The following is a 15,221-nucleotide window of genomic DNA, read 5'->3' on the forward strand; positions in this document are numbered from 1 at the left end:
GAATCCCCACTCTCAGTTTGAGTGATGAAACCATGCTCTTTGATGAGTGGGCTTGCGTGAAAAACATTGTCACTAGTCACATCACTGAGAGGAACATGAACAACACGGCCATGTCTGAGAGATAATCAGATGATTTTTGTGAGCTGGAGAGAAAGACCATCAACTTTGGAGTCTTGGAGTTAGTTTTATGGCTGTCTGGGATATCTACATCTGTGGAGCGTTTGTTCTCATTAATGAACACAGCATGGACACCGGATAAATCTCAACTCAGTGTAACAGTCATGAAGGCAATGCTTTTTGTACGTCTTATTTTTGGACTGGACTGCTCTGCATTATAAGATAAAATCTTGAAAGACAAGCGCACACTGGGGAAAATTGCTGCCAGTGAAAAGTGCAAGGTAACAACTGTTACAAATGCAGATACACCCTCTACCTCACATTGATCTGCACCTAGGTAAGGATACGTTAGTTTCATTTTTGCTGGGAGGTTGGCTGTCCCATTTTCCACAAGCCAGAATCTGGTCACCCTACTAAACATGTGTTGTTCATTTTAAATTTATGTTATTTTATGTGTCAAGAAATGCAGGATGACCGAATTGGGAGTGTTAACAATATGATACAATTTGATTATCAACATCACTCCAAAAAAATTAAAAAAACTTTATTATCACATCATAGAGGCACCACTATGACATCATAAATACTTTATTATGACATAATAGAAGATCCATAATGAAATATTAATGACATCACGACATTATTCGTGACACCAATATGACATCATAAATAAAGCCCATTTCTGACATCATAAAGGTCCCCATAAAGACCCCATCACGACATTATAGAAATCCTATTATGACATCATAAAGACCATATTATGACATTGTCAGGACCCATTATTACATCATAAAGGTGTAAAAAAAAGCAGCATTATGATATCATAGATCTACTATTGTGACATTAGAAAGGCTGCATTATGACATCATAGAGATCACATTATGGTATCATAAGGACCACATAATGACACCATAAAGACCCCATTATTACATCATAAAGGTGTCATTATGACATCATAAAGGCCACATTATGATATCATAGATCTACTATTGTGACATTATAAAGGCATCATTATGATATCATAGATCCACAATTATGACATCATGCAGGTCTCATTATGATATCACAAAGACACCATTATGACATCATAAAGCCACAGTAGTGACATCAAATGAGAGGTAGTTCTAACAGAATACTAGATGCAGCTCTTCATCACTGGTGTTTCAAAAAGAGCTTTTAAAAGTTTAAATATATTTACTTGCCACAACATTTAAAAAATGTGCCATTCATGGTGTGAGACACTGATGCACCCGTGTTTTAAAAAAATGCACCAGTGTTTTAAAAAATGCATTCTGTCTCATTCCATTGCCCTCCTCTGGATTTTTTAAAAGCAAGAATGTGTTCCCTGAATAAAGCATACTTGTGCCATTGAGTTATATGTATTGGTGTGTGGGTACTGCCTTACTCTTATAATTGCATTTGTGAGCTTTTAGATTGCTAATATAGCTAGAATTCCATTGCCATCTGCCAATCTGCAGTGTTGTAATTTACCATAGCAACTAAAACAATGGCGTTGGCTCAGAAATATCCTCTCCATGCTGACCTAGAGTGTGGTAGTCTCATTAGAGTCTCATTAAGGGAAATGTTTATTTTCACATACTTGCTGTGCAACCACTGACTGAAAGAGAGATGAGTGGGAGAGTGAACTAAGTCTAGCAGTGGGAATCTCTAAGTAAATATCTTTTGGCAGTATGTCTTTGAAGCAGCCTACTCAGGCAGAGGGATGGTCTCTTACCAACGATAACAGCTAGGTCCAAAGAGCAGGTGCAATGCTCTCTCCAGCTGCTTGAACAAATCTCAGTTATTAGCTGAGGGTGGGGGTGACTCTGAGGCAACATTGCTGCTGACTTCCTGTATTTGCACACTAATGGACCCTCATAGAGCTGTCCATCCGGAAAACCACAACAAAAATTATAGATATCATCACACACCACTGCTGAAAAGGCCAGCATTGCTGGTCACTAGCTTATGTTGTGTTTTGTGCTGGTCCGCCAGCATGGAATGCTGGTGTCCTCATGACACTTTTAAACTAGCTTAATCAGCTTCATCAGAAAGACCATGCTGGTCAACAAGCTTCACCAGCAAGGTTTAGCTGGTGAAAAACATGGTTATGCTGGTAAACCAGCTAGACCAGCCTAAACCAGCATGGGAATTGCATGCTGGTTAAGCTAGTCTTTTCAGCAGGGACTTAAAAATGTACTCATCTGCAGTTCCATTTGCAATGGAGATGGGATTGTGGTGTAATTACTTGAAAGACACATGAAATTGCTTGACAAGTGCAGTTTTCGCAAACATGTGGTTAAAGACCTTATATACCAACTTCATAACAACATCATTTTTTTTTAAAACACAGCAGCTTCAGAATTCACATTTGAGGTATGACTGTGTATTTATGTAGCACAAAATGTTGAAGTTATGTTTACGACAGACCTTATTTTACTCCTAAATTGAAAAACCCCATTATAAAAAATGCATAGGCAATTCCAGAAGAAACCCATGGCAAATTATCCTCCCGGGTTCCTCTACAAATTAATGTCATGGGTGAACAGTTCTGTTAGCTTTAGAGTTGTCACAGCTATGAACCAACTTGCTAGTTGATTGCAAGTGGTATTAGGGGTGGGACATTCACATTTGAGTTCATTTGATTGGACAAATATCTGTGTATTGTAAAATAAGTCCTTTTTATTATTATTTTTTTTTTTTCATCTTTTAAAAGTAGATTAGCATATATGGCTTTAAAGTTTGAGCACAAACAAAAATTTCTGTTTCTCACCCACACCAATCAAATCACTAGTGAAGATATGGATTACTTTTATGCTGCCTTTATGTGCTTTTTGGAGCTTCAAATTTCTGGCCACCATTCACTTGCATTGTGTGGACCTACAGAGCTGAGAAACAAAAAACTTTGTGTTCAGCAGAAGAAAGTAAGTCTATCCCTTTAGGCATTAGCTCCTTGGGTTCTTCAGTGCACTTTGAACCATAATAAATCCACAGTTATCATGTATTTTGTGTAAGTCTGGCCATAACTGAACAACTCTCAGAAGAGCTGGCAAAGCCACAAGGGTGAGACAAACTAAATCTATCAATCCACTTAAGACAGAATCTTAGCATTTCTGCCCAGAGTTAACAGATAATTCTGAATAATTTAGCTCTCTCTCTCTCTCTCTCTCTCTCTCTCTCTCTCTCTCTCTCTCTCTCTCTCTCTCTCTCTCTCTCTGTCTAATGCTGGAAGCTAGAAGGACTAGTGAATACTGCAGAAGGGGAACTGCCCCATAAACCAGCCTGAGACCAGGTTGCATTAAACACATGTTACTCTATTGTCACCCTTGACAGTGGAATTATGTTATAAATAACCTCCATTTGTCTTGTGTACTTAGGGAGAGACTGTATATATTATTCACATTGCCTTGACTTTTGTTGCAGAGCATTGACCGTTTTTGAAATACAACAAGCTTGGTGAACAGCAAAATTGAAACAATTGAGGTTGCATAAAAATATTTACACATACATTTCCTGTATTCCAAGAGGATTTTTTTTTAATTGAAGTAGCCCATAATACTTTAAGTAGGCTAATATTAACCATTCCAAAAAATGTATTGAATTTTGCAAGTCTTTGCTTGTATTCTTGTAAAATATTTTGTTTATACATAATGACATAAAATGTTATACACACACACACACACACACACACACACACACACTGCATCCGGAAAGTATTCCCAGTACTTCAGTTTTTCCACATTTTGTTATGTTACAGCCTTATTCCAAAATAGATTAAATTCTTTTTTTTTTCTTCAAAATTCTACAAACAATACCCCATAATGACAATGTGTAAGAAGTTTGTTTGAAATATTTTCAAATTTATTAAAAAGAAAAAGATCAAATGTACATAATTATTCACAGCCTTTGCTCAATACTTTGTTGAAGAACCTTTGGCACCAATTACAGCCTCAATTCTTTTTGTGTTTGATGCTACAAGCTTGGCACACCTATTTTTGGGCAGTTTCTCCCATTCTTCTTTGCAGGACCACTCAAGCTCCATCAGGGGATGGGAGCGTCGGTGTGCAGCCATTTTCAAATATCTCCAGAGATGCTCACTCAGGTTCAAGTCTGAGCTCTGGCTGGGCCTCTCATGGACATTCACAGAGTTGTTCCGTAGCCAATCCTTTGTTATATCGGCAGTGTGCTTAGGGTCGCTTTTGTGGGATCAGCTTGACTGTAAGGTGCGTGAGAAGTGCCCGACAAACAGCCACATCTATGGCAAGTGTTACAGGAAGCGTGGGGTGAAATATCAACTGAGTATCTAGACAAACTGACAGCTAGAATGCCAAAGATCGGCAAAGCTCTCATTGCTGCATGTGGAGGATGTTTTGATGAGAACTCATTGAAGTAGTTTAACATTTAAAAAATATTCAAATTGTAATAGTAATTTTTCATGTTATTAATGTCCTCACTATACATTATGGTCAGTTGAATGCAAAAAATACCAATTTCTTTCCATAAGAGCAAAATCTACAGTATGTACACTGATGAGGCAAACCATTATGACCACCTGCCTAAAATGCTGTTGGTCCTCCATGTGCCACCAAAACAGCACCGGCCATGGATTCTATAAGATCTCTGAAGGTGTTCAATGATATCTGGCAACAAGACATTAGCAGCAGATCCTTCAAGTCCTGTATGTTGTGAGGTGGAGCTGCTGTGGATCGGACTTGTTGGTCCAGCACATCCCCCATATGAATTTGGAGCCAGGGCAACACCTTGAACTCTTCATCATGTTCCTCAAACCATTCAGAATAATGTGTGCAGTGTGGCAGGACACATCCTGCTGAAAGAGACCACTGCCATCAGGGAATACCATTACCATAGACCCATTCGACCTTCTTCCACTGCTCTAATGTCCTGTACAGATGCTCGCGTGCCCATTGTAGGTGATTTCAATGGTGGATAGGGGTCATCATGGGCACTCTGACCAGTCTGCAGCTACACGGCCCCATACGCAGCAGGGTGCGATGAACTGTGTTACCACTGGTTTGTGGTTTGTCCCTCCTCGAACCACTGTCGATAGGTACTCACCACTGCTGACCGGGAGCACCCCACAAGCCTTGCTGTTTTTTGAGATGCTCTGACCCAGTCGTCTGACCATAACAATTTGGCCCAATCAAAGTCGCTCAGATCTGTACTCTTGCCCAATTTTTTCCTGCATTCAACACGTTGACTATGATAACTGATTGTTCACTTACCATCTAATCTACCCAGAACTTGACATGTGACCTTGTTATGAGATGATCAATGTTATTCACTTCACCTCTGTGTGGTCATAATGTTTTGGCTCATCGATGTATGTATTTATATATTGCCATTTTTATCACAATGTGATAGAACCACTATGGGTGGGAAACACTTATATGATGTTAGCTAAGTCAAGGTTTGACTAGTTTTTATACCACAACAGATATCAAATACACCTGCCAGAGACCAAAACAAATTTGGTTTCCATCTGTGTGTGGGAGCCAGGTGAGGCAAAGACATTGACTTTAGCTCTGTTTACCAATGTTGAGACAACACATGAATTACTTTGTCCATACAGCATTGCAAGCTATTGTTAGAGGGATGAGTAATTGGAGAGCAAGACCAGAAAAACAAAGAGAGTGTCTCAGTTCATATATTACAACCATTTTTACAATCAAGCAGCAAGCATCCTTTATTTTGACTTGCAAAGTCATAGGAGTCTTTTTTATTTGCTAACCCTTTTTATCTTTCTCTGTTAGGTTGTCATCCTCCGTGTTAAACCCCAGCTAAACGAACATCCCAACAACAATCATAGGGTGGGCAACCCAACCACCACAGCTCATCTAAAACCACAACAGTTGCCAGGCAACACTGTTCCCTACACAGCAGGAGCAAGAGTCCAATAGAAAATTAGTTATTCTAAGCACAAACACATTGGACTGCTGGTGTCTGCCAGACATTTTACTATGGTTAATTACGCAAGAAATTGACTGCAAAAACACACAATTCTTCAGTTTATCGAGACTAATGTACTGTACAGGTTAGTTGAAGCTCCATCATAATTCAACCTGTTGGTTATTCAGGCTTCATCTGTGAAAATAATGTGTCTTGGAGTATTCCCTTGTACTCTACTTTAATCCTAAAGTTCCAAGCAAAGTAGCTGTTTTCATGTTAGGCTCTGACAAAGCTCTGACATCCACTGAGCCACAGAAAGAGAGAGCACCAGAGAAAGAAAAAGAGAGCCAAAACTTTAGATTACCTATTTAGTTGACTGTTCTTTAAGTTACAATGTAAAACATTAATTAAGCTCTCATCCAAATGAACACAATAACTTTTCAAATCAACCAAAGACCTGCTATTAATGGTGACAAAAACTATTTCAACATGTTGTCAGAGAAGATGAGGGAATGGAGCTCAGTATCGGTATATAATATCAGTAGGCCTATCAGATCAGTATGAGTTTAAATGTCTAACAAATTAGTCACTGCAGGCCTATACTGGGGAGATATGACATGCATAGTAATTTTTTTACTGCCATTTTTAGTTGGCACATTGTGCAGAGATTAGATTTGTATTTGTGTTGTGTTTTTTTGAGAGACAATGGTGCAGTCTTTATGAGAAAAGAAAAAAGGAAAGGCAGTTAATTAAAGACCGGAAAAATGTAATTAAGTATGCTAGGGTGCAATTACAAACCTGCAGGAGAGTCAGTATCATCAGTAAATTAGGATGTAGCCTGCTCTCTATATTCTATATTTGCGCATATGGGTTATTGACAAATATGTTTGTCTGAGATTTAAAAAATGGAAAATCTTTAAAAATGTATTACAATTTAAAATGCATGTATTCAGTTCATAGAAATGTAATCTTTCCATGTTGTTTTCTTACATTTTTGAAACCAAAGACAATAAGATAAAATATCTATCAAGACATTTTCTTAGGGTTGCTCTGTTTGACTTGAACAAAATGTACAAATATCAGGTTTAAAGGGACCCTCTGTTTTATGGGGGGTATTTTTCTTGTCACATGACACACTTTACATTCATTTGCTGGACAAAATTTTTTCACATAGCCTATTGTATCTATTAATAACATTTTAACAAATTATAATATTGTTTTACAACATAATACATTATTATTCCAAACTATGTCAAAAATAAATAAATAAATCAAAATGTATTTTCAGCTTTTAAAAATACAAAAATCTAAATTTGTATTTAAATTATATTTCATTTTCTCGAAGCAGTTACAACACTAAGACATGTTTTACTTTAAAGGGATATTTAAAAAAAAAAAGAGAAAAGTTTCTCATCATTTACTCCCCTCATTGCCATCCCAGATGTGAATGACTTTCTTTTTTCTGCTGAACACAGACCAAGATTTTTAGAAGAACGTCTCAGCTCTGTATGTCCATAAAATGCAAGTGAATGGTGACCAGAACTTTGAAGCTCCAAAAGCACATAAAGGCAGCATTAAAGTAATCCATATGACTCCAGTGGTTAAATCCATATTTTCAGAAGTGATATAAGTGTGGGTGAGAAACAGATCAATATTTAAGTCAATTTTCACTATCAATCTCCACTTTCACTTTCTTCTTTTGTTTTTAGTGATTTGCATTCTTCATGCATATCGCCACCTACTGGGCAGGGAGGAGAATTTATAGGAGAAAAGACTTTAATATTGATCTGTTTCTCACCCACACCAATCATATCGCTTCTGAAGATATGGATTTAACCAGTGGAGTCTTATAAATTACTTTTATGGTGCCTTTATGTACTTTTTGGAGCTTAGACATTTTGGTCAACATCCACTTGCATTGAATGAACCGACAGAGCTGAGATTTTCTTCTAAAAATCTTCGTTTGTGTTCAGCAGAAGAAAGAAAGTCACACCAAGTGTGGTATGGACTGTTTATGAGTAAATGATGAGACAATGTTAATTTTTGGGTGAACTATCTCTTTAATAAATAATATAAAAATGACTTTGAACTCAGAAATTCTCCTTATAGTAGACGTGTAATTAATTAGGCCTAGTTGTTTTGTGTGAATTTTATTTTTAATAAATTTTTGAATAACTTAATGATCCGGACGGGGGGAGGGGATGAACCCTTAGCTATCTGAAATATCAGCCGCTTTCCCTATGCGGACATACCACTAGTGTTGTCCTGTCGCTCTATGCAGGTCTGCTCATGCGCCCCTTACTGCTGCTCGTGAAGAGATGCTGCTGCTGATCAGAGGTGTTCGCGCGCGTTACGGCTGGCGCTCGCTGATATTTACACCCATTCACTGCATTATAGAAAAACTGTGAACCGCTGCTGCTGGTTAGGAAATGGACTTTCAAAATGGATTAATGTTTCTCTGCGGTGATACGTCTCAAGGTTAGTAGTGAGATCTGGCGTTGAGGGAATCTAATATCTTTTTTACGTAATCTTATACTTGCGCATTTTATGCTCAGTCCGTGTTTCTGCCATAATTTGTAGCTCTGCGCTGGAAACGTTTTATTTTCAACCTGCCTGAAGACCTCCTCTTCCTCGTCGTTTCCGTCTATATTTTTATTTAAATGGGAAAGACATGTCGCACTGTTGTGATGTTCCATGGATGAAAGAGACAAATGTTGGATTTTGTTTTCAAGATCTTGAAATTACATATGCCATAGGCACAACAGTATGCGGGTAATGAATTTCAACAGTTTTTGTAATATGTTGTTCTTTTTCGTGTCTTGTTAAAACCACGGGGTACTGTAAGCATACGATAAATGGTGCAATGCTACACCATGTTTAGTCCGTAGAGGCCATGACTTTTGTCCAGAAAAATTATTGACAAATTATCACGTTTTTTATTTTTTTTTATTAAATACAAAATTGATAAATATGTAAATTAAAAATTTTAGTTATATTTATTTAATAATTTTTTTTTTCTCTTACATTGCGCTAGTTACTCTTATCTGACTCAATATGTTTGTTTGTAAACCCATGCGCATTTATTAGTATGCGCGTGCTGAGCGCGCGCTTGTCCTGTCAATACAGTCCACATTCATTAAAGCTAACACTTTGAAGCAGCTCTTTGTATAAAAATTTAATAAAACCCTCTTGTTTCTCTTTGTCTTGTAGCTCTAAATTTGCAACGCCATAAGATGATACTCCTGACTCTGTGGAAAGGATTTAAACAGTCATTTTACTGAGGAGAATTTTTATGACTTGCGGTTTTCCACAATTTACCCACATGCCAGAAATGCCCCCTTCTGTTAAATGGTGCATAAGGTTGGCTGTTTGCTTGTCCTTTGTTCTGGCACTTACCCCCAGGACCAAAGGATCATCACTGAATTGTCACAAAATGTGCATATGTGCCAGTAACATTGTTAGCTGTTCCAAGATGAACCTGACAACAATCCCGTCCGACCTGCCAAACTATACAGCTGTGCTCGATCTTAGCTTTAATGGTATAATTGGACTTCGTGCACAATGGACCAAGCAGAAACTCCCCAATCTCCACAGCCTTTTACTAAGCCACAATGGTTTGAATTTCCTCTCTTCAGAGGCTTTCATTTTTGTAAAGCAGCTGCGCTACCTGGATCTGTCGTCCAATAACCTGCGACAGCTGGACGAGTTCATCTTTGAGCCCCTGATACATCTGGAAGTTTTGCTGCTCTACAACAACCATATCTCGCAGATCGACCGCACTGCCTTCTTGGGCCTCGCCAGCCTGCAGAAGCTCTACCTGAGCCAGAACCAGGTGTCTCGCTTCCCTCTGGAGCTGGTAAAGGACAAGTCCCGACTGGAGAAGCTGAGTCTGTTGGACTTGTCTTCCAATCGGATCAAAGTTCTCCCCATTCAAGATCTGCAAGGCCTGCCGGCCTGGATCAAGAATGGGATGTATTTCCACAACAACACACTCATCTGTGATTGCGAGTTGTATAGTATGATGGCTCACTGGTATATCCGGCGGCTCAATTCAGCTCTGGACTTTAAGGATGACCACACCTGTGTGCATCCTGGCCCAGAAAAGCGAGTGCTCCGTGTGTATGATCTGAACACTCATATGAACTGCAGCACTTTTCAAGAAACAGATGAAGAGGCTTATTTGGAGAAGACACTTATGCTCCGCTGTGACACCAGACATCGGGACATGTCCAAGACCTGGATGCTACCTGGCAATGTAATGGTGTCCCCTGGCAATAACAAGAGTGCTGTGGTCCTCCCAGATGGTAGGCTTGAGATCAAATCGATTACACCTGAGGACTCAGGTGTGTACACTTGCTTTGCTGTGAGTGAATACCTCAATGAAACACTCTATGTGGTTGTGAAGGTCCACAACTTCACCATTAGTGGCAATAGCGAGTCCCTCAACACAGCTTACACCACTTTGGTGGGCTGCTTGGCTAGCGTGGTCCTGGTCCTTATCTATCTGTTCCTGACACCTTGCCGTTGCTTCTGCTGTCCCGAGCAGGGTAAATCAAAGACTCCCCATGAAGACAGCATCCATTCCTCCATGCTCAGTGCCACGCCAACTCACGAGGATATGGCAATAAAAGCAGGGCTCAACAGGCATGTGGCTTTCATAGACCCTAAGGACCTGCGGGGGCAGAATGGCAAGGTGAATCCAAATGGAGATGACGATCTTGATGAGGAAGCCATGCAGGGAAAAGGAAAGAGGAAGAAATCAGTGGCAGACTCGATTAGTTCAGTATTTTCTGATACTCCTATTGTGGTCTGAGGAAAGGCTGTTAGACATCGCCATCTTTGATGGATGTTTATTTTGAGAAATTTGGCTGGAGACAATACATTGATGTGGCTTTCTTGGACAAAGAGACACAGAAGTTTGCCATCCTCAGTGTGGCTGTATCTGCAAATCCTTTCCAGCATTTTGATCTGTAGCACTTAAATATATACTGTGAAAAGGTCTTGCCATATTAGTGGACTCTAAACTTGGAGTGTTTAGATGTTCCTGTGAGTTTAAACCCACTACATGTGACTAGAGGTAGTCTGGGTAAACAACAAATGTGTTTTCTCAATGATCAGGGTGAAGAACTAGGGAGCTAGGTTTCTAATTAAGAAACATTTGAACATTTATCCATCCAGTATATAATCAAGTCATAAGCATGAGCTTTGCAGACTGCTAATGTTAAGGAGAATATAGAATATTAGAATGAATCCTTTGTAGCTAATAGATTATATTTACCACCTTTAATGCTAACCAACCAACATTATCACTTTATGTAAAGCCAGATCCAATTGGTCATTGCAGTAGGAGTGAAAAGCACTATTGAATAGACATTAGGTGAATAAACAGGTTCTACCTTAAATGTATTGGTTTCTATGGAAGATCAGGTAGGTGTGTTGAAGGAGAAAGTCAAACAGTGAGTATACTGTGAGTTTACTTTCAAACCTGTTCACTCACAGTATACTTGTTTTAAATATACCATAAATAAATATACCATAAATAAATAAAAATAAATATACCATTCAATAATTAAAAAATATATATTTACCAAATTTTTATAAAAGTATGATAGAAGTCTACAAAAATGTTTTATTCTTTTGACTCTGCCAGATATACAGTATGGAAAATGTTGGCTCTTTGAATCTAGACTCATTGATGCCAGCACTAATCTTTGAATTAAATGTTGGATAACATTCACAATTTCATAAGAATATGGAGTTCTTTCTATATGAAACTAAGTAAATACATACTTACAGCCAATAATTTGTAGTTTTAATGGGAACTCTTCTCATAAAAAAATTATAATCTGCACATTTACAGCTTTTTGAGCTCATCTGTCATGACTACCAGAGTGTGAAATATTACCAAAATGCTAATGACATCTTTTAATAGAATGAGGTGTCCATCTGCCTGTGTTCTCTTCTCTTAAGCTGAGATGGTTTCAGCCTGGATTCAAAAGCCAAAACTGTTTCTGACACAAGTCTGCTCAGACATCTTCTCACTTTGCATTCATTTGCACTTGTGCTGGTTGGAGTCAGTGCTGACTCATCCATTGTCAGAATGGATATAATTTTTCTTGAGCCCCTGGAGCGCCAATGTAATCTTCATCAGAAGAAAAGCCAAAGGCGGAGGGAATTATATTGCATTTAGTTTGAACCATTCTTGATTAGTTGGATACATTTTCTGAATAAATTAAAATTAAGGTTGAACTCAGGTCAAAGTGTGTTTACCCGACTATTTTAACAAATGTCAAATGTGGTGATTAGTTGATCTGAATTTTATGTTGATGTATTCTAAATTATTACTAGAGGCAAACTGCTGCGATTTCACAAAGATCAGTATTTTATTTGCTTCAACGATAACATAGGAACTAAAGGACAATGTTGTGACTCATAATGAAACTGCATAAAGCTTGATGGTGCTGAAGGGAGGTGTGACACCCATTAGATCCACCCCACTTCCTGTGTTGTCATACTTAAAAAAAAAAAAAACACACAGGATAGTTCGTAGATATATTTCAACCAGGCCCATTATGATACCAAACCTTTTTGTCCCAGAGGAGTTCTCAGATAGAGGCCAGGAATTAGTTATTTTAGAACACCAAAAGACCAGGATGTAGTCAAATATGGACAGTGATGTCATAAGGCTAATTCACACTGGCCCAACAAACACAGATGTGGGGTTTTGTTAGATCAGTGTGTTAACCCTTTCGGCATTTGTTGGAGGAATGTGAAAATGACAGTTGTTTCCCAGCATTCTAAAAACAACGGCCAACATTAAGAAATAGAAAACTGATTCGTGTGGACATGGCTTTATAACATCTGTTCTCAAACTCTAAATTCTTAGGCCACGTCCACACAAACACATTTGTGCTGTTTATGCCTCTCCATCAAACTAGAACTATGTTTCCTCCACTGAAAACTGAGAATTTCGAGAAAATGCTCTCTATTACTGTATACTTTAGAAAACAATGACGTTAGGAAACAGATGAAAACAAAAATGGCTTATTGTGTTCGTGGCCTTAGAATCTGAGAATGCTCATTTCCATTTAATTTGTTCTTGGAAACAAATCACACATATTTGTGCAATCATGCGTTAACCATAACCATACTGTATATTTATCAAAGGGTCTGGTTTGGTGCAATAGGAACCATCTTAATTTCCCCAGACCTCTTTCCTACGTTACATTGTAATTACATCCTATTTGATGAGTGGTTGAAGCTATTAAATGGTTGATAGGTGGATGAACTCACAAACAGTATTATCTCAGGGAGTGGGAATAACACATAATAGCAGCTATGGCAGACTGCAGTCATGCACTGGGCAGTTACGGTCTCTTACACATCTCTCCAGCTGCAATCCAAAATTAGTGTGGAGGGGAAAGCCTTACCATCACAAGCCCTGTGGGAGGAGGCCAGCGATCACAGAGATCCTTCTAGCATGAGATTGAACAGCCAAGTGCTCCCCCTAAACTACATCCAGCAACTTTTCGCCTCTTCTGTGTGTTCTTCTGAAATGTGTGTCATTGGCTGTTTTGCTACGAGCAGAGTTCTTATGAAAGTCCACTGTTCATTACTCAGCATTTGACAGTACATTTGTGATTTTGTATGTGCATTGTTTGTTTTGACAGTGTTTATGATATTGTGTCATTTGAGGTAGCTTTTTTCCCCTTGAGGTTCCAAAGAGGCTGAATTTCTTGTTCTTCTGTGTAGTGTTGTTCCTATACATTTTTCTAGGTTCCAGTTGTGACTATAAGATATTGGTAAACCTATTTTAAAGGCACTTGACTGTAAAGGTCTTTTCTGTCATGTAGTATTTTAAAGTCTATTTGGTCACAATTTGTCTATTATTTGTTGTTATTTAGGCACATAATGGTAAATTTTAAGTCAGTAAATTAAAATCTCACAGTGATTGTATCTACTGAAGTACCAAAACTCTGTTACATTGATTAGAATGGAAAATGTTATATTTCACATATGGAAAACATTAGAACAGCCCTATAATAGTATATTTGTTCATTGTGTTTAAAAATCAGTTGGTACTAGAGACTAGATCAGGTCCTTTGCTTATGAACTCTTAAAATGCTAGATTGTCAGCAGAATTCAAAATGTGATTATATAAAAAACAGGTTATCCATGGTTAGTTTTGAGACAGTGCCAATGATCTATATTGAAGTACTTAACATCCAGAATTATACAGTCTTATCCCTTACACAAAACAGAGAACTAAACCAACATAAATCTAACAGAATCACAGTAATGTAGACATCTGTACAAACAGTGTTGGGCAATTACTTATAAATAGTAATTCACTACAACTTAATTAATTCTCTAAAATTGTAATCAGATAACTTTACTAGTTACTAAAATTAAAAAGTAATTTCATTACTAATTACTATTAAATGACTTTCTAAAACAATTTTCAGCTCAACAAATTCAAAATAAAGTCTATATTTCTTTCTAGTTCATTGTTACTAGTCCTAAACTCAGCATCTCACATTTCTGCTTCACTATGACTCATTACAGGGTCATAATTAATGTATTCTACATTAAAATATATTACAAACAAGCATAACCCTATAATGTACTTAAAAGTAATTAAATTAATTGAAAGTCAGTAACTGTAATCTGATTATAATCATTTAAAAATATAATGAATTACTCTTTTGACTAAAAAGTATTTAGATTACAGTAGCTAATTACTTTGTGATTGATTACAATCAACACTATACTATAGATTACTATAGCTAATTACTTTGTGATTGGATTACACCCAACACTATACAAATACAAATTTTAGTTTAGTTATACCAAGTGTCCTGATATTCTTGCTACATATTGCCAATAAACTGTTGAATCTTAAATAGTTTGAGAGTAAAGGTTTCAGGGTGTTAAAATGTATAACTTGTGTCTCTGAGAGTGAAGTACAATATAGAGGCAATGTTTATCAGGTCCACTATTATGAGTAGAGGCCTTGCTGTAAAAGCTTATTTAGTCTGAATGTCAAAAAGGAGACTGATGAGTGTTTGGTGGCGCATAATCTTGGGCCTGTTCATATAATGTGTACTACAGTGAAAGGATTGCTTTGGATAACCCTGAAATAGATTTGAGATCAGTAGTCCTCCCCCATATGTATTCTCCATCAATAATATGACAAC

General features: G+C 37.7%; 1 protein-coding gene across 1 annotated transcript; it reads left to right on the top strand.

Moving 5' to 3' along the window:
• The first annotated feature begins 8,315 nt into the window (after positions 1–8,315).
• On the top strand, positions 8,316–15,215 carry LOC127621518 (amphoterin-induced protein 1-like). Its single transcript, XM_052095165.1, has 2 exons — positions 8,316–8,502; positions 9,235–15,215. Exon 2 carries the CDS (start codon positions 9,317–9,319, stop codon positions 10,835–10,837), a length of 1,521 nt encoding a protein of 506 aa, XP_051951125.1. The 5' UTR covers positions 8,316–8,502; positions 9,235–9,316; the 3' UTR covers positions 10,838–15,215.
• The last annotated feature ends 6 nt before the right edge of the window (positions 15,216–15,221 follow it).

The sequence above is a fragment of the Xyrauchen texanus genome, chromosome 27 (assembly GCF_025860055.1).
Source record: "Xyrauchen texanus isolate HMW12.3.18 chromosome 27, RBS_HiC_50CHRs, whole genome shotgun sequence".
Taxonomy (NCBI): domain Eukaryota; kingdom Metazoa; phylum Chordata; class Actinopteri; order Cypriniformes; family Catostomidae; genus Xyrauchen; species Xyrauchen texanus.

Excerpts from the sequence above, each read along its gene's own strand:
- LOC127621518 (XM_052095165.1), top strand. The coding sequence starts at position 9,317 with ATGACTTGCGGTTTTCCACAATTTACCCACATGCCAGAAATGCCCCCT.